The 27,158-nt window shown below is 39.4% G+C and overlaps 2 protein-coding genes across 3 annotated transcripts; both read right to left on the bottom strand.

Moving 5' to 3' along the window:
* Window positions 1-733: 733 nt before the first annotated feature.
* uhrf1 (ubiquitin-like with PHD and ring finger domains 1) lies at window positions 734-13,675 on the bottom strand. The gene is made up of 17 exons (XM_032525125.1): window positions 13,415-13,675; window positions 11,237-11,399; window positions 10,536-10,799; window positions 9,909-10,063; window positions 8,654-8,869; window positions 7,789-7,904; window positions 7,419-7,605; window positions 6,439-6,562; window positions 5,984-6,091; window positions 5,743-5,847; window positions 5,341-5,447; window positions 5,080-5,242; window positions 4,705-4,842; window positions 4,006-4,108; window positions 3,395-3,543; window positions 2,628-2,726; window positions 734-2,118 (listed from the first exon to the last, which is right to left on the bottom strand). The coding sequence occupies exons 2-17, from the start codon at window positions 11,387-11,389 to the stop codon at window positions 1,972-1,974; spliced, it is 2,334 nt and encodes a 777-aa protein (XP_032381016.1). The 5' UTR covers window positions 11,390-11,399; window positions 13,415-13,675; the 3' UTR covers window positions 734-1,971.
* Window positions 13,676-14,356: 681 nt separating this feature from the next.
* Window positions 14,357-27,097, bottom strand: kcnn1b (potassium intermediate/small conductance calcium-activated channel, subfamily N, member 1b). Of its 2 annotated transcripts, XM_032525120.1 has the most exons (10): window positions 25,168-27,097; window positions 22,961-24,055; window positions 22,011-22,448; window positions 21,683-21,778; window positions 20,787-21,205; window positions 19,920-20,061; window positions 19,395-19,505; window positions 17,506-17,633; window positions 16,679-16,748; window positions 14,357-16,011 (listed from the first exon to the last, which is right to left on the bottom strand). In XM_032525120.1, the coding sequence occupies exons 2-10, from the start codon at window positions 24,038-24,040 to the stop codon at window positions 15,724-15,726; spliced, it is 2,772 nt and encodes a 923-aa protein (XP_032381011.1). In that variant the 5' UTR covers window positions 24,041-24,055; window positions 25,168-27,097; the 3' UTR covers window positions 14,357-15,723. The 2 variants fall into 2 exon arrangements, with proteins under 2 accessions (XP_032381011.1, XP_032381013.1); XM_032525122.1 differs by lacking the exon at window positions 25,168-27,097 and having other exon boundaries at window positions 22,961-24,110.
* Window positions 27,098-27,158: the final 61 nt, after the last annotated feature.

Below are 27,158 nucleotides of genomic sequence, written 5' to 3'. Positions count from 1 at the left end.
CCCCCCCCCCCCCCCCCCCCCAAGCTGTGCACTATTTGTCCAACCATTTCAGATAATAGAAAGCCAATAAATCTGTGGGCTTGTATTGTTTAGGAAAAACATGATAGTTGCAAAGAAAAAAAAAAAAGAAAAAAAAATCATCCTACAGCTTATTTTTGGGTCAAATAAACCCATTCCCTTTTTCATCAACTCATTTTCTTCTCTTGTTCCTCCTCCTATTCATCTGCTTTCTTTAACAACCAATGTCCTGTCATCACCTTCATTCTTCTTTCACTCCTTTTCTCTTCCCCACTCCTCAATTTTCACACTTCCACGTCAGTCCTCTTCTTAACCAAGTTAACTTCTTAGCTCTTAACTCTTTACAACCAATACTCCTTTCCCACCACAGATTCTTCTCCTTAGATTAGCAAGCTTGCTCACTGAGGTGACAGGACTAAATGAAACACGACCCACCCAAGACAAACCCCTCCTGACAATATAAGAGCGGACCTATAGGTGTAGAATTTTTTCTCCATTGATCTGCGGGTCCAGTCAAAGAGACAAGGTGGAAATTAACAAAGCTAAAACCTAAATGATTCAGGGCTTTTGAGGAAACATTCAAGGTTGTATCCCCAGAAGCCAATCCCGCACTCCAACAATGGCTGAAACAGTCAAGATGAAGTCAGTCACCAATAGAATGTCACCCCCCCCCCAAAAAAAAAACCACAAACATAACAAAAGTACCTAATTTTTAACTTTTTAATAACACTGAAAATGTATTGACAGTTTCTTTGCACCAAACGTGTGCAAGCAATTCTAAAACTACATATCAAATGAACGGACTAAAAAAAATTATACAATTTCAGAAGAAATATACATTTCCCAGTCTATGAAAATCTATGTCTCCACAGATGGCAGTAATAGATTATAAAAGATTAAAACATAAAATCCAATTTTAGCAAAAAATACAAGTTTCTAGACTCATTTAGGTTGATGTGTCAGGGACAATGTCTAATAATCTACATAGATGGGAGTTCTACATTACCCTCTTGGTTAAGCACTTTTTGTTTCTTTGGACTTTATCAAAGTAAACCTTTTACAACAGGGGAAATCCAAATATTCACCACAGTATACAATTGCCTCAAGAATCCATGTTTAGCTTCCGAGGTTGTATCAAATTCATAACTTTTAAAACAAAACATCATATACAAATATAAAATTACGGAAAGAAGATATTTAAGGAACCAATACACAAGTTAGAAAATGCAACCACATTTGATGACACAGTTCCCAAACAAGACACTCCTCTCGGACTGCTGAAAAGAAAAAAAAGAAAACTGCTGTGTGCTTGTAGTTCAGGTCTTGTCCACATTTGATGAAGCAGCTGTTTTCAAATTTCAATTATCTGATCTTGTCAGGACAAACAAAATGTCCCATTTTGAAGTCTGTCAACACTATATTATGGGAAAGTAAACCAATTAAAACCTTTGACTGCATTTTTAAAAAATATAAATTGCATCAAAAATGACAACGAACCACCGCCAAACAAATGGCAATAATATAATAAGACCAGTTTCAAATATTAGCCTTGTACAAAAGAATCTCCAAACTAGTTAAATGGCTAAACCACTTGACTTAGCCTTCTCCTAAGGAGTGCTAAACATGGAGGGATTTAGTCCAACATTTCACAATATGGATAACATTAGCATTAGTTAATGGAAGAAAATGAAAGTCCGTGAAGAAAAATCACGGTGTAAGGTATTAACGGAGTAATGGGTCAGTTACAAATTCAAATGCATCTTTAACTACACATCATGGCAAATCCAAGATTAAGAATTGGGCATTGAAGTCTACAAAAAAAAACAAAAAGTGTAGTTTTATAAAATCATAAAAAATATATTAAGAGAAATTGATTCTTTATTGCCTCTAGTGAAAATTCCCCTTACAGTTTACATCGCGTTTCCTTCAGGGCTGAGTAGGCAGAACCAATGATCATCGCCCACTGCTGTACCCTGGGAAAAACTGATTTAGAATATCTTGCAGGGATTGGTTGATGGTCATGGAGTAGTTTTTGCCCAGGTCGTGCCTGCAGGCCGGGCATGTGTACACATCTGCTCTGAAGGACCGCTGAAGGCATTCCTGAGGTAGAAACAAACAACGGTTCTCACTTTCTGACCATTTCTTACAATGACATGTCACAGTTTGACAAGTTGTATTGTTAAATAACAATTTGTAAATTTAAGATTCACTTTGTCGTAAGCTTTAAGTAGTTCTTTCCCGCATTTCCCAGAACGCACTGTGTTTCAGAAAAATTTGGTGGGTGAAAGATAGGGGGTTGTGTGTCTATAGATCTAAAGCTACTTCAGCTCCCACAACATTTAAGATTTTGTTCCAACCCCACCACTACAGCAACATAAGATCTTTTAGGCCATACATCAAAAACATCATCCAATGCTTCAGAAGAGGTGCTGCATGATTGATTTACTGCATATAGTCATATACGTCATATTCTAAAAGCAAGAAGTTCCTATGTTTTCCCTGCATTTAAAAAGAAAAGATGTAAATCCATCTAAGTGCGCTGTCTCACAAAAGGCAGTGTATCCATGGAGTCTTGTTAAACTCTTTGCGGGACAATAAGAGTTTCTTACCCTGCACACATTGTGTTGGCACTCTGTGGTGATGGGCTGGTAGACCACTTCTTGGCAGCAAATGCAGAGGAAAACTTCTTCAACTTTGTTTAAGAATTTCTGCAGAAACAAAAACGTGTGTAAATCAGTTACAAAACTGCCCCATAACTAGCAAGAAGTTTCAAACCGTTCTCAGGTTTTTTGGTACTGACAGACCCTGCCAGTGTGAGAGATTTCCTGAGCACCTCAGTTATCATTTGCAGAACTGACACCAACAGGCTCTTCTGTCAACAGTTGCTTGTAAACAAGATACCCATCTAGAGATAACTAGTACCGACTGTATTTTCAAGAAGCAGCAAATTCCAGCACTGACAAAGCCCCACCTAAAAACAGTCACGAACCAAACTTCATAAAAAGCTATTTTTGTTTAACAATGCATCCACTGTATGCATAGATTTGTTGTCAATAGAACTTTGAGTGCAATAGAACCTTTGCCATTTCTTGTTATCCCGAGAACCGTGCAATGCTGGCAACATATTTATTTCCAAGATAAAAATGTTGAAATTTCAACAAAGTCCCACCAATCTCAATCAAATCAATATAATTTATCGAGTGTTGCTTGTATTAAATAAGTTATGCTGGGGTTTCTATTTAACATATTACTTATCAATTCATCAACACAAATCAATATTGCCTCACTGTCACAGAATGTCTCAATTTCTTCGTTGTTCCCACCCAAATGTATGACAAATAGACCCACAGTGTCCCCCAAACAAGCTTACGCTCACCGGTCCAAGTGATAGTGACTCCATGGCTTCATCCCACAGCTTCTTGTTTGGCTTGTCATTCTTGATGAGGGATTTCTGCTCCTGGGTAAGCTTGTACACTTCAACCTTTGTTTTCTTAGGAGTCTTGGCTGGTGAGGTCTTGGAGGAATCTGACAGAAAGAACCACATTTTAAAATTCAATGTTGTACCAATATATCAATACATAGGATATGCGACTAGATATCGTCTAAAGATTTTGGACATTGTAATATGAGAGCCTTGGATTCTGTGGAAACTTTTAAAAAACACTTGAAGAGATCTTTTTCGACCAGCATTTAACTAGCAATATGGTTTAGTATTTTACGTTTGTTTTTTATTTGTTTTACTGCAAAGCACTTTGTGATCCCTCTTGTCTGTGACAGGTGCTATATAAATTAAGTTTACCTACTAGTTTTACAGGGTGCATTACAGTAAAGAGATGTTATTTTCTGAACTTACCAGACTGTATTATACTTGCCTTTACCCACATAGTTATTATATCCACATTACTGATGATTTATTATCAGTTGGCTATTAGTCAGGACATTTAAAAAAAATTAGAATCCCTGGTGAAAAACACACATAAAACTTACCGCTGCCCTGAGATTTTCTCTTCCTCTTTGCCTTGCTCGGTGTCGCTGTCTCCTCTTCCACTTCATTTTTGTTCTCCTTCTCTTTCTGGTAGCCAGCAGGATACTGGAACAACATTTTGTCCAATTAACTGAAGTTATGCTACTGCTAGAAATCAGTTCAAAGCAGCTGTGTTTGCATGCTTATTAACATTTACCATGTAACAATTAAAAATGTTTAACACTATCAACACGCTAAATATGAGTGTATATAATGTTTAGTGCAATGTTGGCAAACCATGCTAACATTAGCATGTTAGCTGAAACATTATGAAACAAGTTAGCTTTAAACATTTGTTATACATCTTCATTGGGACGTTGTTATCTAGGCATTTTATACTTCAATCTAATTATACTGAGTTCAGGATCTGCTTGTAAAATCAAGGCAATCGTTTTATTACTTCAATTTATTTTTGCATTCTACACAAAAATGTAAGCAAAATTCTAAAAAGAAAATACCCTTCATATATACTTAATTTTACTACTTTCAGTATATCTTCAGTGAAAATCATATTTTTTAAATAGTTTTCAATTAATTGCATTGTGAATCCAACCAATTAACTGGGAGCTGATCACATCCTAACACCTTTGCAAACAAAGAACTGAGAACATTTGTACACAGAAGCCCTCTTGGTATAATGTAGTCTGAATGACCATCTCTACCTGCATGGTGAGACCAAGCTTCTTAATGCGTTCCTTGCCTTCTCTGGTCCATGGTGCTGGCTCATCATCATCACGCCTCAGCAGATACCGCCAAACCAAGAAACCAGACTTGCCCTTGGCTGGCCAGTACTTCACGACCTGAAGGAATGGTCAATATAAAAAAAGTTAAACAAATAAATGCTTAAAGTCACAGGATTATTTATCAAACATGAGTCCAATCAATTATATTAATTTATTTCAACAGATCTTTGCCACTGAATTATTTAATTTAACAAAATCAGTTAACTGGCACAAGATTAATTGTACGCAATATTGTTGCGCGTGTGTCAGCCAGTTTGACAACTCCAAAAAAGAGACACAGAAAAATGTCACCACCTTATATATGCCATCATATCTGTTTCCTTCCTCAGGGGAGTATTTACTGTGCTTGCGACCCTTGCAGCTGCGCACAACTCTAACTGGTTTGCCTTCCTTCCAGTTCTTGGCCTCAGCTCCATTTTTGTCATTGACAGGGACGTTGCAGTTGAGAGCCACCGCCCTAATGAGAACCAAAGTAAACAACTTAGATATGCACAAATAAATAAAAGCATAAACAGACAATTCAGAAATCCTGTTTTACGTCCTTTAGCATCATACCGATTCATGTGGGTAAGTGTCTGATCACATGATTGCTCAGCAGTCCTTTTGTTTCCAGAAAGATCTCGCCCTCCAGAGCCAGTGTAAGTGAACTCATTACCATCATCCTACAATGCAAGACCCGTCACAGATATTACACACATTACAAAGGTTTGGCAGCAGATTTTAGACAACTGAAAACTTTTGAGTTTCATTTAACAACTTAAGCCCCTTTAACACATCCATACACCCAGCATAAGGATCGAAGAGAGAGAGAGAGAGAGAGAGAGAGAGAGAGAGAAGAGAAGAGAGAGAGAGAGAAGAGAGAGATAGGAGAGAGAGAGAGGAGAGAGAGAGAGAGGAGAGAGAGATATAAATAAATAAATAAATAAATAAATAAATAAATAAATGGGAACTGCATACCACGTCATCCTCATATCCTCCTGCCAGGACCAGAGAGTAGGCCCCATCATTACTCCTGCCGTGAATCCCAGCTACATGAGGCCTGTGGACACCAGATTCACTGACCTAGAAAAGTCAAAAGAATACAAACATTATTGGTGGCCACTGAAACAAATTAACCTTGGAATTGTTTGTACTCCATGTATGTCACAACAGTTCCTTTCAACAGCCTTAATTCAACTCTTCAGTTGTGTGGACTGACCTGCACTCTAAACTTCCACAGCGATCCGACGGGAATGCTGGGGATTGGGCCGTAGTGGTTGGACGGGACGATGGTGCACTGCTTGGTTCGACCGACACAGGCCATTCCCTGGGAGGGGGAGGAGTACATTGTTTGAACCCTTTGTGCGTTTAACAACTAGCATAGCAACACAGCTTGCAGTCTACAAGGACACTGAGCATGTGAGCCGTAAGCTCATTTCTCATACTGTATGAAATGTAACCAGTGTCAAAACTAAATTGACAAAACCATAGTGGTATAAAATATTCATTGTTTATTATTTCAACAATGATAACCTAAACTATGACTTCATCCATACAAAAACTGTGATATAGTTACTGGTACCCTAAGCCTAGAAGTGACTTATCCTAATCATACTTTTAAGTATCTAAAAAATATTTTTGCACATCTGAATAAGATTTGCTGTCAGCGCTCACCTTGCCCCAGTCCCTCTGGCTGGAGGAGCTAGCGGAAGCCATCTTGGCTTTCTTCTTGCTCTCCTTCAACTTCTCTCCGGCCAACACAACCTCACTGGCGTCAGTACGGCAACCTGGGCAATACCTGAGATATGGGAGTAGAGGTCATGTTCAACACATCCTAAAAACAACAAGGGATGACCAAAAAGACTGAGCGACGGTTGGTTGATTTCTGAGTTTAAAAAAAAAAAGAGACTCATGTTCAGTGTTTTGATTCAGCAAACAGCTGACACTTAAAGTGCCCATATTATGCACATTTTTTGGTTCATGAGCAGTGTTTTCTGTTGGAGATGGTAAGTCCCTTTGGGGTGGACTTTGGGCTTTTTCCACTTAGTAAACCTATAACGTGCACAAAAAAATATATATAACATAAGGGAAAAAGCATAATAGCACTATGAGCACTATAACAAATTACAATTACAGCTGCACAAAACAGCTTTGAAGCACTTGAAGATGTTAGAATGCAGTATCTGCAACGACTACTGAGTTTATAGAAACATTTTCAAACATTCAGTTTTTGACGTAATGGAACCAACTAGACTGTATAAAAGAAGTGAACGTAGCCATGTACAAAACAAACATCCTGCTGTTTTAAAGACTTTAAAACTAGCGAGTGGGACCTTAAACTTGTTAGGTAAATGTTTTCATTGTCTCAGACTTCTATACAATCTTATATTCTTTTTTTTTTGCAACCAGTGAAGTCGCACCCACTTGTATGCACTTGCACTAGCTTGCCTTTCAGGAGCAGAGGTCCACTTGGAAGCAACAGCATTATGATTTAGGCCAATATTGATTGCATTTGAAAAAAACCTTTACAAACACATGTGAGAATTGCCCCAAGACTGCTCTTTAATCATCAACGTGACTGGTAATTTCCCAACTTTAAATGTCAGGATATTTAAATGTATGAAGTGTGGAGTTCTGCATATGATCCTACTGACCAGTCCTCGTCTTCAGGGATGGAAGTGAGCGGAGGGTTCAGGCAGTAAATGTGATAGGCCATGTCACATTCGTCACACAGCAACTGCTTGTCAGGATCCTGCTTGATGCCACAGATATGGCAGTTACACCACTGACACTTCTTCTTGGGATCATCCTTACAGTGCTTGCACTCAGGCCCGTTTGATCCTGGAGAATATAGACACGTTACCATATTGTGTATTCCATTTCCATATACACCATTTTAAAATCAGTTAACATCAAATGTTTACACAAACAAGATTCAAAATCCGGATGATTCATGTTCAGGTCAGTCCTGTCAAAAGCCATGACACACCTTTACAATTTAAACATTTTCATCTTTTAACCTACTTTTTAATGGACTCTCAGATCCAGCTGGGGTGTCACCCAGAGAACCAGGCTCCTCGATTTTGTAGATTTCAGTCAGGAACATGATCCGGCAATCATTAAGAGAGTCACCAGCATCACTGCAGACAAAGAAACTGTCAATGTGCCCTGCATGGTAGCAATATAGTATTACATTCTACTTCTTACAATACTGTATATGAATCACTTGAAAAGTTTAGAACAGCAAAAAAAAAAAACATTAAATTTAGCAGGGATAATAGATCACTACAGACAGACCTGGAAAACCAACATTATCAACCACACTTGAAGACAGCTTTTGGAAAAATAGAGAATGTGAGAAGGCAAGAGATGAAGAGACTTTTGTAATTGTTGCAGGACAGGTTTTTCTTTTCTTAACACAGTTAACGTTACGGGACTTCAAGGCTGCGACACACAAGTCTGAGCGCTGGTTAACGTCACAAGATTGTCCACAGCAGGGTGACTGTTGTTTTTCTCCTAAAGTTGATTCGGACTTTGAATGAATGCTCAGCGGGCTCCTCATCAATTGGCATTAAGCATGGCCGTAACTAACGTGTTTCTATGTTTATCTTTATCAACAAATCACCTGAAAATGACACCAGCCGGCTACAGTTCAAACATACAGACCTCTCCACATATCAGAATACTCGCTTGTAACTACAGTTCTCCGTTCATGGCGGAGAAGGAAGCATGCATTAGCCAGCGGCCAGCAGAGATATAGCAAGCAGCTTAATCCCAACAATACACCACAGTAAATTTCAGCCTGCAAGCACGTTAATATATTTAAAAAAAATAATTTGAATCCCAAAATAAGCAGCAAGTATGACTTTGCATGAAATTAAGCCCTTACCCAAGGATAATCTTGGCGTAGATCTCTCGCACGGTGCGCGTCTCCCTCTTCCTCTGGATTTCAGCGTCGTACCAGTAGCCACGCTCCTTGGGGTCGTCTGGGTTGTAGTTGACCATAACGACCATACCTGCCTCCAGTTGGTGCCACTGGTACACCGTACGGGCGCGTGGGCGAACATCCTTGGCTAGCAGCTGAATCACCCCATTCTCTGGGTAGCTGTGATAGTAAATGTGATACCATATCAGTTTTCCGTTCAAAAGCAAGCCACACACCACAACAGGTGCTTCCTACACAGTGCTGCATGGGAGTGTAGCTAAATGTAAGACAGTATGTTTGAATGGTGTGGATCAACTGCCTGTGCAGCAGTCTTGAATACACCACACAAATGAATGCTAACTGTTAAGTCTATACACTTTAGAATAAAGTTACATTCTAGTGTCAATTTAAGTCCCAAATTATTGTCTAGTAAGCATTCAACTCTCTGAATCCGATATTGTTCCTTTCCATGAGGATCCGTCACCATAATCCTTTTATGTGAAACAGCAGCAGGAACCATTTCACATACGTAGTACAATAACAGCATCTTTTTTTCCAATTCAGCCAATGAAAGTGCACAAGTTATGTAAAAAATGTTTGGTGGTTAAAATTGTTGCTGTGCCATTTAAATTGACTATGCTTCTATTTAGCAATATACACAGTATATGACAGGAGAGAAAACTGCCCCGTCTTTTTGAACAAGATCAGGTATTTTAGTGAGGGGGTGTAACAGTACATCAATCTGGAATGGTGTATATTAGATTCAAAGATCAACAATCCAATATCATCAATTCAATGTTAAAATATCTATCCACATCTTTACAACGCACCATTATTTTGAAATTGCCACTTATATACAGTATATTTTTTCATTTAAATGTCTGGAAGAGCTCAGTAATAAAATGGTCAAAAGCCATTAGCAACTAAAGATATTTTAGTTGCTTTTTGTTGAGTTATACATTTAACAGATTGTGTTAAATAGGCATATGATATCATCTATCGATTGCAGGCCCCTGAAATATATCAGAACCGTATCGTGGCAGAATGTGTGATATTGATTCTTTGGAAAACAATATAAAATTGTATTGTAATAAAACTTGGGATTCGGAACTTCTAGATAATCTCCAGAGCAGGTTAGTCTGGTAATCTATTGCTTGCATCAGTTATAATGTTCAGTAGTGTGCTTTAGCTTTGAATGTTCATGATCATGGAATCTTACTCTTCGTATTTAACATGGTACAGTATCTCGTCCTCTGCTGGCTGTGCCTCTGCAGCCTCTTCTTTAGGCGTCTTTGTTGTCTTAGTAACATTCACGATCTGGGCCTCAAACCAGGCACCCATGTTCAAGTCCCTTGCATCCACCAACTCATTGGTCTTCAAAAGACACAGAAAAGAAAAAGTTAACAGGATCTTCTGAGACATTTTAAAAGCTGTAGTGATTGTTTTCAGCGCATTTACTACCATCATACATGTCCTGTAAATGTTCCACCAAAAAAAGTCCTTACATCCACAAAATTTCAAATCATTGTGTTAATTGTGTGATAAACAATTATCTGGAGGTTTTACAGGACGACAAACCACTTCTCATAATTAACCCAAAATGAAACCTGTCCAAAAGAGAAATGTCTTAGATGCAGTCCGGCTCCATTGGGTCAACATGTGTAATCTGACCATGCTGGATGACCTTTCCCAAACTGAGTTAAAAGCAGGTGCTACACTACAGCTGTTCACCACCTATCCCAAACAGAAATGAATTGATTTCCTCCTCACCACAAAAGTAAAAGTAACCTGTAAACACTAAACATAACACCTCATTTATTCCCAGCTACAAACTTTAAAAACACACCTTGTAAAATCCGAACCCCGGGTCGATGAGCTCTGTGCTGTTTGTCTGGGCAGAGGTGCTGGCGGTCTGAACTTCTACCTCACCATGAGTTGAGCTCTTGTCAGACTCGCTCTGGGTTGAGCCACAACCAGAATCAGAGTCGGAGAGCTCGGCTTCTTTGTCCTTACTTTTGATGACTTTAACGGTGGGCATCTGTCTAACAAGCAGCTGCACTATGTCGTTTAGACCCACGTTGTAGTCAAATATGGTATGACCGTCCTCCATCTGATGTAAAACAAATATAAGACAGTTATTAAAAAAGGAGAAAGGCAACCCTTCTAAAAAAAAATTAAAAAAAGTGATTCTAAAATCAGATAGTGATGTTCTTGTCCCAATCCCTATTTTGGCAATATTGATTGAGTGCTTTAACAAAATATCTTTAAAATGACATTTGAGATAAATAATATTCAAGAGAGAGATATAATTAATCGAGATAATGGTCGGTAAAAGGTAAAAATAATGGAAGAGCTAGAACAGTCTGGTACACAGAATGACATCACTTTACTGTAATGCAGCTAGGCACCATGTTAAAGAGGCAGCTATTTTTTTTTTTTTTTTGACATTCTAGAGAGAGCTTTTAGACTTTACTTAGTGAGACACAATCACCACCTAACAGCATCAAAGACACACTCCTGGACAAAATTGTAACCATGCTGCCTCACCTGCTTGCCACGGTAGAAAAGCCTCTGCTTCTCTGGCTCCACCTTGAAGAGCTCCGCGATTTTGAGACGCAGCTCATCCACCTTGGTGAGTTTGGACAAGGAATCCACCTGGTGTGTTTCCTTCCCATCCATCGTGCGCACTTGAATCCACATTGCAGCTGCCCTGTGTTTACAGCCACACCATAACCCATTATACCCACAATAATTACTGCATTTTTAGTAGATGCTGTGTAAGTAATCAGTCTTGTTAAATGGATCAGTTGACAGACTCAGCTGACATCAGTGATCAAAAGCACCCAAGTTTTGTTAAACTTCCATACTAAACCATCAACTGCCGAGCATCATTTGCATGAATAACACCGAATGGCCTTGTCTAATCAGACTTGACGGTTTGGTCGGTGCATTAATCTTACATTTTGGTTTCTGCATTTTCTGTTAGGTGCAACACAGTGGTGCACACTGTTTAAAAATGTCAATTAGTTTTGCAAAGCAAAACACATTTGCTTTGTCTGCTGTTAGCATGTACTAAGAAAACATTAATAATACCCACAATTATTGATGTCTTGAATAAGATTTAAACCAAAACGCTGTACATATTCATCTAACCATCAATTTGCAGTTTTAAAATGATGAATTTTGGGAAAACCTTTCATTCTGTAGGCTCTTACTCCTTATGAACGTTTTACATTACTTTGTGTTGTGTCTTTGTTTTGGACATAGGTAAACGTTTTGATAGATCTCCTTTTGTCTTATTTGTCTGTCTATTATGTTGTTTGTTTTTGTTTGGTCTCATTGTTCTTTGTTTCATATTGTAATTTAGAAAACTGGAGCCGTTTTAAAGACTGCTAGGCCTATAAGTACAGCTTTACTAACTGTTAATGGGCCATTAAGGTTAACTGACTGTGAGCCTGCAACTTAACCAAGCTCTTGTTCCCACCAAACTGGCCAAATTTAAAATCAATCCTCGTCTTAGCCTTCAATCCAGCATTTGTAACTTCCTTGATTCTTGCTTGTCGAAAGCCCTGGGTAGACATTGTCAAAGCATGTCGTTCCTGTCAATCCCAACATTAAAAGAGGGTATGCAGTTTGCTTTAGGGACTAAATAGACTTATTTAAGGTCAAATAATGACAAATGTTTCTCAGCAAGGTATCTATATCAATCAATATGATTATGCCAGTCCTTGGTCCGTGTATTGTGCGGCTGTCAGCAATGGGCTGTCACTTCAACAGAGTATCAGAAAGGGAGGGAACGCGCTGATTTAAATACAGTGCGGGAAACTGAGCTGCAGGCCACTCCCAGTTCTTTTAAATCAAGCTCACATCCGGACGGGAGGGAGCGCTAGTGGCAAACAATGTGCCTTCGCTCTCTGACAACAAAAAACACCGAAATACTACCTAATATGCCACTTGGAATCCATTACTGCTATATTAAAACGCTAATTTTCCCCTATATACCGCGCTTTGTTCATAATAACTGGCGTTTACTTTTGCGCTCTCAACTTAGGTGTCGTTCGGTCGGCTGGCTCGAAATAAACCAAGATCAGTGAACAACACACAAGAAAACAAACTACTTCCTCACACCTAAGACGCGTTGTTTCACCGACACCATTCCATTTTTTTCAAAATACATACGGAAAACATGGGCCAATTCATCACCAGCCAATACGGAAAAACAGGGAAATAAGCGCTCGGTTTGAAGTTAGCGTTATTTGTTCTGCTTCGTAGGAAGTGGCAAAGCTAGTTGGAATTTCACCACGAGTTACACATGATGTGGCTTTACAAGCAACAGATAAACACCAATAGATAGCATATCGTAAAAAACCTTAGTCAAGTTCCTCACCACCCATCAATGCTTAACGTAACGTTAACAGCAAACCACGTTACAACATATTGTTATGCGAGCTTTCAACTAGTAACGGTAGCGTTATATCATCAAAAAGATACCACCGTACGCTCAACAGCACGAAAACTATCCCTGTGACTAAATATTTTGATTCATTTTAAATTGCACATTCAACTGGCTAGAGAACTTGGGGCAGTAACGTTAACCCAAACAGAAACGAGGTAGCTAGGACTTTGTCAAGTTAGCAAACCATGGTGAGCTAGCTACTGAGTGAAGATATGAATGAGGACAATTTTAAAAGTTACATGAACATGAAGAACAAAAAACTTCTTTACCTGTTTAATCGTCAAAGTGAAAACAGAATTTACGTTTACGGAGTAACGCGCACGCTTTCTCCAAATAACTTCTGTATGCGGTTTACACGACCAACTCTCTAACGTTATGGGTTGTTGGAGATTGATCAATGAGTTATTCTTCAAGACTTTGATATCCCGCCTGCTCTAAAACTCCAGTTTCGCCATTGGCTGTTGTTCTCTAAGCAAATCAAGCTCATTGGGTAGAATAGCTGTCGATCTGGAATGTGACTGGAGCTTAGCCTCAGCGCGCGAAACGACATTCTCGTGGGTGCAGCTTGCCTCTGTACATTTATCGCGAGATTATGGAGCTCCACTGGTAACCCGGAGAGACAGATGGTCGTTCTGGTAAACAACCTCAGTGGTGGAGCTTTATCATGTCTGAAGGATGACTGCTTCTTAATTTGGTTACACAATTAGTTTCCTTCTTCAAACCAATCGTCTAAATATGTTAAACTTGTATGTGCCCTCAATTGACTTAATAATTATTTTTAATGAGTGATGTGCAATTGCATCCCCTTCAGTTTGGCGGGAGTACTAAAAGTACTTTTAAGCCAACTCAGTTCAAACCATTTATTTAAACTAGAGTCTGAGTGAGAGGAGGACCTGTATACATAGGTGAGACCTATGTGTGTGTGTGTGTGTGTGTGTGTGTGTGTGTGTGTGTGTGTGTGTGTGTGTGTATGTGTGCGTGCAAGCGCATGCGTGCGCAATATTTCTCCATAAAAAAAAATCACAATTGCTCTTTTGGTGCATGTCATGTTGATTTCAAAGGCTATCCTCCACTTTGTGTGCACACAGATTCATTTCCCAAAGCCTAGATGTCTTTGTGATACAGTTTGCCTTTATTTTGTGTCATGCAATTTTCCAAGATAAGTGTCACCTTACTCATGAGTCCTGCCAAGGCAAACATAAAGTCTACGACAGAGTTCTTGAAAAAGTCTTTATTACTTTTGTATTAAAATAAGTCTAAAATAAAATGCTGTGTGGCTGCTATAAAATTAAGAGTTACTAAATATTGCAGTATACGCCATATCAATGTCATGAAACACAAAGTATAAACTAACTTTATTTCTATTGCGCGTTTCTTAAGATTTTTATGTTTACAACTTAAAAAGATACTGATACAAAAGGAAATGTCATGAGAAGCAGCAAGTCACCATACAGAAATTAGGTCTCAAATGAGCACCAAACAACCCAAACAAACAAAGATGTGAGTGAAGAAAATAAATAAGACTATTCAAGTGGCCCTCGAAACAAGTTACAGCGTTAAAATGCAAACTGTTCTAAAGCCTATAATGCCCTACTATTGCCCTGACTGCGATTTCTTCCACTCTAGGCTTTAATCTGACATTTGGCACAATCATAAAAGTTGTCTGAACATCTGAGACTACACGTCTCACGAGCCATGGACAGCTCTGAAATCACCAGACCATTATTACTTTGAAAGTAATATTAAACATCAATATCTTCTATATGTCTATTCACTTTTCTTTAATGGATGACCTCGTTTACTGTAAACTGCAGAAAACATGTTCTAATAGAAAAGGATAAAAGAACAACTCTTAATTTCTGGGTATCTTTTTCATAACCAGTTCTGCAAAGGAGCCAGACAGGGACAAGCCCACTTCTGAGACGACCATTGATAATTGGTAATAACAGCTGCTATCCTTAATATTTCTAGAACCCTTCCAGTTCCAGCTACAGTATTATGATTTTCAGAAAGAGGTGTCCTCGAAAAATTAGGGGTGGGGGGGAATCTTTCCTCATTTATCTATTTGCTTAGGAATTAACTCAATTAGACAAGATAAGCCATTCATGCTCCATGAAGCCACAGCTTACAAATCATCATCCTGAATGGATATCTAGTGCGAGATAAATTGAGGCTCTATGGACTGATGAATGTCCATAACCCAGTCATTGGACTAACTAACTTTAAGCAGAGGAAATGAATGAATGAATAATGATCTTCCCTTCCTCTAGAATCCCCCTTACAGGGGAACTTCCCTTTTCACTGGAGCTGCTCAGAATGAGATGGTAGCTGGAAACTGTGTGAGAAGCAGAGCGCTATTTATAAAAATAAAAAAAAAGTGTGTGTATGTTAGGAGAATCCTTCCCAGCATGAAAAAAAGGTTGCAGACTAAGGGCGCGTTCAGACTGCCTGCGTCGGCCGTCCGACAGTCTGGCAAAAACCCAGGTCTTTCCATTCATTTTGAATGAGGGTAGTGCCTTTAGGCTGCGCCGGGGGTTGCCACACAGGGGACACTCGAAGAGAGGAAAACCCCTGAGGCTTAGGAGCTGTAGGGTGTCTCTGGTGTGGTGGGTCCTTGACAGAGCTGCGTGGCAGGGACTGAACAGCACTCAGAGCTCAGGGAGGATGACAGAAAGTGGACACGACAGGCCAAGTCGTCCAGGAAATCCTTTTGTAGCTTTGTTATTGCTTGAGAAAGCACAACGGGCAGCGACTGCACGCTGAGAAGGATGGAGTTTACTTTCTCTTCCAGAGCTACAATACGTCTGTCCAGCTCCTCGCTCCGGTGCTGAAGTTCCAACACCAGATCATACATCATGTTTTGAGCCTGGAAGGCAATGGGGAGGACAGTTCATACCAAATTCATCTAAAAATTCTTTCGGGATGAATAAAGTATCTATCTATCTATCTATCTATCTATCTATCCATCTATACATCTATACATCTATACATCTTTACAGCACTCTCATTTCAATGACAACCTGTTACGTTTACACAGTTCCACATCCTGGAAGCTGCCCAGTACAACCACAGTCTGATCTGCTGGCCACTGGCCAAATTGTGTGGATGTGTGTTTAATGATAATAGAGGTTAAAAGTCAATTAGAGATAATTAGTTCCTTTTTTTAATTTTTCATAAAACTTAAAGATCCCCTACAGACATGTTTTGACTAAAAAGAGTGACTAAAAAGTCTAACGAGGTCTTAGCTAAATAAACATTTTACACAATTTACAAACTCTCATTGCAACATCCGGAAACTATTTATATGCAAAATATGTTTGGTTTCCTTCTTCACTGAAAATCCGATTCGATATTAAAAAGAAAAAAGCAGGAAAATCTCAAAATTTGAGAGGCTGAAAACAGCATTTTCTGCCATTTTTGCATGAAAAATTACTTTAACAATTAATCATTCATCAACACAGTTGGCGATAATATTGAGCAGAGCCCTCTAGTGTCAAACTACACATAAATACAAAGATACTGCACATACAAACCTTGGCAAGGTCAACAACTGTATTGGCCTGATCAGTTAGTTTCCTTTGCTCCATTTTGACTCTACGCAACCTGAAATTGAAAATCAGTACCAAAGTAACTTTTGTGCCAAGTAAAGTAAATGCTGAGTACAGTTTGTCTTAGCAATTGAAGTCATGACCTACACACACGCACACATATATATATATATACTGTTTGTATATATATATATATATATATATATATATATATATATACATACACACTGTATATACTGTATATACTGTATCAGAATCAGCTTTATTTGCCAGGTATGAGGACACATACGAGGAATTTTTCTTTGGAGCATCGTTACTCACACTGTGCTTACGCATACAAAACAACCAAAACAAAAATATACACACTAATATATACATACTCTAAACGAAAAACAATATAGAGACATGAGTGCAATGAAGAGATCAATAAAATTGTTTAAATGTGGGGCATAGTGCAAAGGATACTGGGATAAATAGTATTATGTTATTGTATTACAATATGAACAGTGTGAACAGTATTAACATATGAACAGTTATGTATTAGGAAATGAGAATGATGAATAAATAAAAAAATAAGTGAGATGTGAGAATGGGAATGATGAATAATACTAAATAAGTGGAATAATAAGTGGAACCAGTAAATATATACACACACGTATATATATATATATCTACATATATATCTACATACATGTATGTACGTGTTAACATGCCAGAAACATTAACATGCCAGTAAACTGTAACTAAATACCTACAAAATGTTTCTGTTGTCCTAACCCTGCACTCCCTGGGGATGACATATGTGTACCTACTGGTGGATGGCTTGCAGGAATTTACGCTGATGGTGGCGTACTCTGGCGTGGTCAATCGTCTTGACCAGCTTGGTGTTTTTGTAGATGAGCCATGTCTCCCTCAACACATTGGCTGCTGTGTTTTTAACCTGAGGAGGATGGAATATCACGCAGACTAAACAGCATGATAGGAATGTAATTAATTGTTTCTAATAGCATTTACAGTTAGTAATGTTATCATATGATAAACACATACAGTGGTGTGAAAAAGTGTTTGCCCCCTACCTCATTTCCTGTTCCTTTGCATGTTTGTCACACTTAAGTGTTTCGGAACCTCAAACAATTTAAACAATAGTCAAGGACAAAACAAGTAAACACAAATGCAATTTGTAAATGAAGGTGTTTATTATTAAAGGTGAAAAAAATCCAAACCATCATGGCCCTGTGTGAAAAAAATGATTGCCCCCTAACCTAATAACTGGTGGGCCACCCTTAGAGCAACAACTGCAACCCAGCGTTTGCGATAACATGCAATGAGGCTTTTACAGCGTCCTGGAGGAATTTTGGCCCACTCATCTTTGCAGAATTGTCCTAATTCAGTTACATTCGAGGGTTTGAGCATGAACGGCCTTTTTAAGGTCATACCACAACATCTCAATAGCATTCAGGTCAGGACTTGGCTAGGCCATCCAAAGTCTTCATTTTGTTTTTCTTCAGCCATTCGGTGGTGGACTTGCTGGTGTGTTTAGGATCATTGTCCTGCTGCAGAACCCAAGTTCGTTTCAGCTTGAGTACACAAACAGATGGTCGGACATTCCTTCAGGATCTCTTGGTAGACAGCAGAATTCTAGTTCCTTTTATCACGGCAAGTCTTCCAGGTCCTGAAGCAGCAGCAAAACAGCCCCAGACCATCACACTACCACCACCATATTTTACTGTTGGTATAATGTTCTTTTATGAAATGCAGTGTTCCTTCTACGCCAGATATACTTGGACACACACCTTCCAAAGGTTCCACTTTGTCTCATCGGTCCACAGAATGTTGTCCCAAAAGTCTTGGGGATCATCAAGATGTGTTGTGGAGAAATTGAGACGAGCTTTGATGTTCTTTTTGCTCAGCAGTGGTTTTCTCCTTGGAACTCTGCATGCAGGCCATTTTTGCCCAGTCTTTTTCTGATGGTGGAGGATGAACGCTGACCTTAACTGAGGCAAGTGAGGCCTGCAGTTCTTTGGACGTTGTTTGTGGGTCTTTTGTGACCTCTTGGATGAGTCCGTCGCTGGCTCTTGGGGTAATTTTGGGCGGCGGGCCACTCCTGGGAAGGTTCACCACTGGTCCATGTCTTCGCCATTTGTGGATAATGCTCTCACTGTGGTTGCTGGATTCCCAAAGCTTTGGAAAGGCTTTAAACCCTTTCCAGACTGATAGATCTCAATTACTTTCTTTTCAATTGTTCTGAATTTCTTGGGTCTCGGCATGATGTAGCTTTAAGGATCTTCTGGTGGACCTTACGTGGTCAAGCAACTCCTATTTAAGTGATGCCTTGATTGTGACAGGTGTGGCAATAATCAGGCGGGGGTGGCTAGAGAAAGAACTCAGGTGTGGACAACCACAGTTATAGTATGTTTTAAAGGGGGGAATCACTTTTTCACACAGGGCCATGATGGTTTGGATTTTTTTTCACTTAATAATAAACACCTCATTTACAAATTGCATTTTGTGTTTACTTGTGTTGTCCTTGACTATTGTTTAAATGGGTTTGATGTTTCCTTATTTCCTTTTTGCTGGTCTATTGTATCACAGAAAAAAACATAAACGGACCCAATATGGTCAAGAAAAGGCACAAATGGTATACGGTTCAGACTGAACTTTTACTGTCAACATTCAAAAATAATTGACAAAAAAAGCTGACCTTTTTGTAGAGCTGAGTGTCCATCATGAAGTTATGGACGTGCTTTTCGGCTCTGGTGAGTTCTGACTTCCTTGCAACAACGGCGACCACCAATGCTGTGCAGCCCGCTCCCTGAGGAGAATAGCAGTGCTTTGTGACACTGTGGAATACTGTGGTAAAAAATCTAATACCATCATCTATATCTCCACCAATTTTACAGTTGTCTTTATACTGGTATTTAAGGGACATTGTTATGAAAGTAAACTCAAGCTGCAGTTAGCAGAAATGATAAAAGATGAAATAATACTAATGAAAGTCCTGACATGCAACTACAATAATCATGTATATAAACAAGTGTTTACTAAACTGACCTAAACTAACCAAACTATTGTTATGTCTATTTTCTTTTTCTTGCTTCACTTAATTTGCACTTGTCATATTTCTTAGTTACAAATGATGAGCTTTACAATAAAATATAGGTCCAAAATATGTTTGGGATTACACTCCATGTCATGCCTGATTGTACTGTGTCTATGCAAATCTCACCATGATTCCTGTCAACAGGCAAACCCCCTTCCCGCAGTAGGTGTGAGGGACCATGTCCCCGTAGCCGATGGACAGAAAGGTGATGGAGATCAGCCACATTGCTCCAAGGAAGGTACTGGTCACCGCCTGTGCATCGTGATACCTGTGGAGCCATGACACCTGGACATAAGTCCTAAAGGCTGAGAGACACTTTTTTTGCTCATTACCAAGTAAGATGCTTTACAAAATGTTTCTCAAAATAATATCCACCATTTGAATAACATGGAAAATACACAAACCTTTGATATTTAAGTAATGCCTTGATCGCCAGTGGTGCGAAAAGTACTCAGTATTAAAAGTAGCAACACCACAGTGCAGAAATACTTTGTAAAAAGAAGTACAGTAAAAGTTATTTCAATTTCCAATGAATTAAAAGTACTAGCATCAAAGTACCAAATGGAAAAGTAGCCTGAATCAATGTGTTAATTACTTTAATATTTCAGATGGTAAAGCTAGGGCTAATCTTTAATTTATTAAGATACTGTATATTAATTTATATACTGCTGGGTAGCTTGTCAATGTTATTCTGGGGATAAATAAAGTCTTATTGACATAATAATACACAGCTATTTATTTAATGATTGATTAGATTTTGTATTAATAATCTGACTCTGCTAAATAACTAAGTTCTCAAATAAATGTAGTGGCGTAAACAGTTTAGTATGTGCCTCTTAAATGTAGTGGAGTTAATAAAGTAGCAGAAAATCAAAGGACGCAAGTAAAGTACAATACTTGAGTAAATGTACAGTACTTAGTTACTTTCCACCACTGTTGGTTGCTAAAGGAAGAAAAGGAAGAGTGAGAAGTTCAGAAGGTTTAAGTTGATACCTCTCACACACGCGCACGGTCCACGCTGCTATGATCCAACAGGACACACTGAAAACCAGCAGAACTGTGCCGGGGCAGATGGTCATCAGAGTCTTCATGACAAAACGAGTGTCAAAGCTGATCTTGTTGAGCGCCCCGATGCTGCGGGAGGAAGCGTCTGTGAACAGCTTGCTGTGGAGCAGCATGACCCGGCCAATCAGGTAGAGGCGCAGGAACATTGGCACCGAGAGGATGATGTCAATGTCAGCGTCTGCCACCGGTGCTGTGTAGCTGAAGGCCAGTCGAGCAGTCCAGGTGAACACATACTGCCCCGGGATTGGATGGATGGCACAGATAAGGAGCTCAAACACGACAAAGATAATTCGCTCAAAGGTCATTGCTATCCTCCAGTCGTCGGCTCCGTTGTCCACCATGAAGAGCTGTAGAGAGAAGATTTTAGGGTGATACATTTTGCATATTAAATAACTCAAGTGACCTCAACAGCAGTATAGCAATATATTTGTTTGAAATGTAGATTTTGATTGCAATGTTTCATTGATGCAATTGAGATGTAACATTAAAATCTTTCTTTAACTCTGAATGAAGTGGGGAAGTGATTAGTTAAGCGTTTTTTGCCCTTTGTTTTATTGAACTTTTTTTGGCATGTTGGCATTTTATCCAACTAAGCCAAAATATCATCCACTGCATACTGCTAAACAATATTTTGTAAAAACACATTTCTGGTAACTTTTGTAAATAAGTACTTTTGTGCCACAGGATGTACCACAACTCAGATGAACCCCATGGTTGACTTGGCAAGTTTTCCCAGTCAGAGTACTAAAAATACCTTGGTATTAGGTTCTCCTGTATAATAATAAGGTGAACTAAGGATAACCATGCAGTTTTCATCCACATACCTGGATTTCCCTGGCATGGTACATCACAATGAGTCCAAGAAGAATAGCAGTGGAGAGGCTGATCAGGCCTTTTAGTATGTATGAATATATGGATTCCTGTAAATAATGGAACACAAAAACATGAACTGGTGAGTGCAGCCCGTCGTGAGACACAGTGACGGACCAAAACAGATACAGTAGCCTAGGTGATGTCTGCCCTCAAAACCAAATGAGTTGTCACTAAGGCACTTTTTTATCAGTCTCTGAGACTTTTTCTTGCTCCACAGTACATTTTATGTACATCTGTTATACTTCATGAATAAAGTAAGTATGTGAAGGACTAGAGTACCTTGTTGTAAAACCCCCTCGACATTTCTGTCTCAATCACCATGACGATAATGCCAAACATCCCACAGACCAACGCGTAGTCGCTCAACTGTTTGCGTTTCCCAAAGAGCACTTTTCTCTGACCCAGGCGGTAGCTAATGTCCTTGGTCTTCTTCTGTGGTACGCTGCCTTCATCCCTGCTCCGGTTCTCACTGTTGGCCTTACTGGAATCTTCTCTGATGACTTTGGAGAAGGCGTCCTCCAGGATGGCACTGTGGAGAAGCTGAAGAGGCTGTTGGCCTGAGTGGAGATCTGCAAGACTGGGTCTTAAAGTACCGTGGCTGCTCAGCGGTCGCACCGCATCTCTGTTGACTAAATCATCAGATTGTAAGGTGGAGGACGTTGGAGGAGTGTGTTTAGGGAGCGAGAGTCTTGATCCACTGCGGTGCTGATAGTTTGCCTTCAATTAGAAAATAAGAGTGAGCAAAGGACGTGTCATTTAATCACACAACACACGGCATGCTGAGAGACAGAGGACTGTGAAAATGAGAAAATATCTTGTGCCTTTACATTCAAGAACTGGACTTAAACATTTAAACTGGGATGTACAGCGTTATAAAACGGTGTGTTGTGCTTGCTTCAAATTTTGCATGCAAATAAAATCTCTATAGGAAAATCAAAATTGCCCAAATAAATACTTTTAAAGAGATTTTGGTTGAAAAGTTGAAACTTAAAAACAATGCAATAAGTTTCTCTTTACTGCTTTAAGCTTTCTTGTTCCTTCACTACCTTTTAATTAGGCGACAAACTGGTTAGATGTCTTTTTTTTTTTTTTTATATGTACAGGTAATTAAGTTCAGTTTAGGGCTGCCATTTGACATAGATGCCAAACACTTCTATAAGATTTTTTGGGGAGGGAAATTACCTCCCACACTAGGTCAGGAAGCTACAGCATTTAGAGAGTTCATGTACCTGACTTTGTTGCTGTGAGCTGTACTGGCTGGTGGAGGACTGGACACTTGTGTTACTGGCTGGAGTGGATGACCTCTGCACCTGCGGAGTGCTGGTTAAAGGGTTGTAAGCCAGATGACGGCACTTGAGGATGATGGAAGGATCTCCAGATGACTTGCAGGTCTGATCACCGCTCATTGAGCAGTGGGAATCGTGCTTTGGACGTTGCTGAACTAACAGTGGTTCTTTGCCAAAAAGCTCTCTCCAGTTGAGGTCTGCAGGCTGAGGGTGTTGATGGAGCTTCTGATTTGTCTCAGCACACTCGATGGAGTTCAGAGGAATGTTGAATAAAGTTGCTTGGCTGCTGTCGTTAAGTTTAAAATGATTGCAAGGTTGTTGCTGCAATAGCTCCTTTCGACCTTCTTGGTCACCGCACTGGAGCGTGAACGGATCCTGTGGGTGGTTCACTGCAGGTTTCAGAAGATCCCTTTGGTTTATTTCCTGTGGTAAAACAGTTGTCGGAGCTTGAGTGCTTTGAATGAAAGGCTGCATGTGTGGTGAAGATGAAAGGCGTCTCTTGTTTGAAACTCTGGAGAGGCAGTCTTGCTGGACAGTGTCCTGTTTTGAATGCGGATGAAAACTAGAAGCCTCTGGATGTTGGTGCGCGTCCGGACAGGAACAACCACATCTGTCATTGTGGTTTGGAAGTGCCACACTGGTCCCTGCTCTCTCCCCTGACAGTGAATCATCTCTTGCATTGCTAACGTTGCCACAAAGCAGCAGCCAGTCCTGATCACTCAGCTGTGATAAGGTTAGGTTTTGGGTTTTCATTGGCGACATCTGGGCTGAATCTCTTGGTAGACTGATTCCATTAGATCTTCCGTGGGGTGAGGATGAAATACAGCGCAGACTCGACTCCTGTTGGGAAGAAGATGCATCAATAGAGGCCCCTGAGCATCGATCACGCATCGTCTCAGGAGTTTGTCTTGGAGGTGATGGACCTCCCGAGGTACAATGCTCGTGGTCCCCATCACGGAAGACTTCCCCCGTTGAGTCCAGACGCCGCGTTGCGTTGGTGGGTTTAACCAGAATCAATCTCATGGCATCACTGCAGAGCTGAAACGAGATCACACGCAGATCACGTTTCACATGTAAGATGAGAAAAAGGAGGGTAACATGCAACAAAGGTCCTGAAACATCTTTGAAAGCAAGTTATGGTGGAAGGATGTGTTGAACTATGTCCATCAATTATTGTTTCTCCCCTTCTTTTTTTCCCATAAACATCCCATAAATGAGCATAAAGTATCATGCTTGGGCTGCAGAAGGATCTCCAAATGACCCGAGAAGTATAGAAAGATCTGAATGTGCGCACAAATTCTTTTTTTGTTGTCTTCACAGGCAACAGAAGAAACATAAAAACAATTGAGATTTTGCTTTAAACATTAAGTATTCTACTTATCTCGGGAGGCATCAAAAGCACTTCATTCTAGAAATTAAATTTAAAAATAAATAGTCATTAGTCATTAGACTAATAATACACAGACCGGTGTTTACACATAGAGTACTAATTCAAGGCAAAATGATCACACACAACAATTTCTTTAATCTCAGTGTGTGTTGTGCTGCTTATGAATGTGAACCATTCTGTCAAAAGCAGATGTGACCCCCTCTTATGTTAGTCTACTGGATATGGACATCTCAGAATATTATACTCACCGGTTTCACACATTATTTTACTATTTTGTAGAAAAGAAATTCATAATTTAGAATTGTTTAGTGTCAACGTGCTTGCGCTAAATTAATAAAGGCTGAATTACTATCTACAAAGATTTAAGTGGATGTAATTTTGTTTTAGCTCCTCTTTTGTCAGTTTTATTGTGACAATATTGAACTGTGAAAAAGGATCAGAAACTAAGACCTCTAGGATGTACGTATACATGAGAACTAATACATGATATCTGTAATGTTTAACTCTTAAGATCAGCCCAAAATGATTTGTAGATTTTCATCCTGCAAGCCCATGTTAATTAGACACAAATACATAGCCATACCTGAATAAATGTACTGAAAAATAACAGCATGAGAACTGGAATTGTTTATTGGAACATGTTTTACAACTTACAGTATGTATCATTTTCTAGGAGTGTGAATCAAATTTTGTGTTATTTTGGACTTTATATGAAAAAATTATATGTGAACAAATCCCCACTACTACTAGTGATCCTTACCTTATTCTTCCATGCGTTGTTTTTCTCCTAACTGGAAAAAGTAGGTTACCAATAGGAAATGCTCCCGGACTGCAGAACAGAAGTGCTAAGAAGAAGAAGAACTGCCTGAGTGGGTGCTGGACAGTGGCTTGCCTCCTCCCAGTATACGGACCCTAATAAAGACGCTTTGGAGACGCTTTCCTTTGAAAGTAATGATTAGAATTCAACATGAAGAAAGGCAGCAGCAGCTGGCCATGCAAATGGACAGTGAGTGGGGGGGGGCGGCAACAGGTTAGGATGCAGAAAACAAAAACCTGTAAGATCAGACCTGAGTGTTAAGGCGGAACATCACACGTAAAAGCTCAAAGAAATCCCTATCAATTGGGAGTGGACTGATTGGTTACTATGGGAAAGAAAAGAAACTGCTCGCTTTCAATGCATAAAGGAAAACAAAAGGTCAGTTGAACTTGTCATTGAAGCTCTGTTGTTCAAAGGCCTTCACACAGGCTCTTATCTCCTCCGCCACAACAGCCTGGCAGGACAAAAGTGGGACCTTTTTTAAATGGCTCTCAATGAATTAAGCCAATGAGCGCAAAGTCTCCCCAGATGTGTCCCAAAAAAATGTAACGACATGAACTATGTAATAATTCGATACAAAAATCTATTTAAAAAAAATACCATTTTAAATCTTGATTCATTCAGCAGGTACCTATTGCTTTCAAATGTTTTGGTCATAGCTATATTTAAATATAAAACATGAAACAGATCTGATGCATTTCAAAATGAAGTATGCAATTAAAGAAATATTAACTATTTATAGAAATGTAATTGATTTTCTTCATTGGCCAATAATAAAAATCTTATTTCCAAAGCATTCAACATCTGTATATAGCTACACTTGCTCTGTATTTCCCTTTAATTTGCAGGACTGGGAAGTGCCTTGTGTGGTTAAACTCCATTTCCCAAATTTTTTATATTGTTTTACCTATAATGCTACTTACATTTAAATTTGATTCCTGCTTCCGGTCTCTCCACCTGGCATCAGACAAACCTACAAAGCCTACAGCTTGCTGCCTCAGCAGCTCAGAGTGAATGTTGCTGTGCTGGAGAAAACCTTTGTGACCAACGGCAGCACGAGGCACCGTTGCTGGCCCTGTAACTGACTGCAAAACCAATTCAAAAGCAATAACTATCATGGCTGTGTCTAGTCAAAATCTGCAAAAAATATTTTGCACATAACTGGATTTATAAAGTTTTTGTTTTTGTTAAGACAACCAGAGACATTTCTCCAAATATGACATGACCCCATTCTGCATTTATGTGACTTTTTTGTTAAAAAAATCCCCAAAAACAGGTTTGCTGCATTTATGCAAACTGCAGCATGAGCCAAAACTTTAAACATTGACACGGTTTTGAGTGTTTGGATCATAACCTGGGTCCTCTGTTTTCAGAGGTCACCATTGCATTACAATAATAGGATAATAGGACCTTAGAGTCACTGTTGGCTAAAGGGTCTGCTATAGAGAAGGGTGGCCAATAACTTGAAAGACGGGAGTAACAATTCAATCAAGTCACATTTGCTGCATCGAAAAGAGCAGTTGTTATGGGGAGTAAACCGGCAATTACAGTTATCTCTGTAGCCACTTGGTCATCCAGCCATATCTTAGATTAAATGTGAAAGCACCAGGCGTTGTTGTTGTATGCCTAAAACAAACAGTGAAGATATCTTGGAAGAAAACATACTTTGCACTGTATGTGTGTATTTCCAGGGCGATACTCTTAGTCAGCTGGCGACGGTGGCTTCAATGTTTAATGCCAAATGTTTTGGTATTCAAGCAAACAAGATTCCTTTGAAAAAACTGGTTAGTCACTTGCCAAAGTAACTTAAAGGACAGAATAAAAAGTAATTTGCAGCCATAGCTGTTTTAAAGTTACTACGATTGTTGCTGGTGAACATAGTTTAAAAGTAAACTCTGTAACTTCATCTTCATTTCGGAACAGCAGCAGTTGAC

Source organism: Etheostoma spectabile, chromosome 9 (assembly GCF_008692095.1).
Source record: "Etheostoma spectabile isolate EspeVRDwgs_2016 chromosome 9, UIUC_Espe_1.0, whole genome shotgun sequence".
In the NCBI taxonomy this organism is placed as follows: Eukaryota; Metazoa; Chordata; class Actinopteri; order Perciformes; family Percidae; genus Etheostoma; species Etheostoma spectabile.
Note: the sequence above shows the minus strand (reverse complement) of the source record. Positions and strands in the feature narration are given on the sequence as shown.

Bases quoted from the DNA above. Each gene is read 5' to 3' on its own strand.
- uhrf1 (XM_032525125.1), bottom strand. From the start codon at position 11,389: ATGTGGATTCAAGTGCGCACGATGGATGGGAAGGAAACACACCAGGTG. The intron at 10,064-10,535 runs GTGTGTTTTTAA...TGTCTTTTGAAG, and splicing joins CGGGGTTCGGATTTTACAAG to ACCAATGAGTTGGTGGATGC. The intron at 4,843-5,079 runs GTGGTGACATTT...CCATTCCTTCAG, and splicing joins GATATGATGGCATATATAAG to GTCGTGAAGTACTGGCCAGC.
- kcnn1b (XM_032525120.1), bottom strand. From the start codon at position 24,040: ATGAGATTGATTCTGGTTAAACCCACCAACGCAACGCGGCGTCTGGAC. The intron at 16,749-17,505 runs GTAGGTACACAT...TTTCAATTTCAG, and splicing joins TTCCTGCAAGCCATCCACCA to GTTGCGTAGAGTCAAAATGG. The intron at 16,012-16,678 runs GTTTGTATGTGC...ATTGCCTTCCAG, and splicing joins CAGTTGTTGACCTTGCCAAG to GCTCAAAACATGATGTATGA.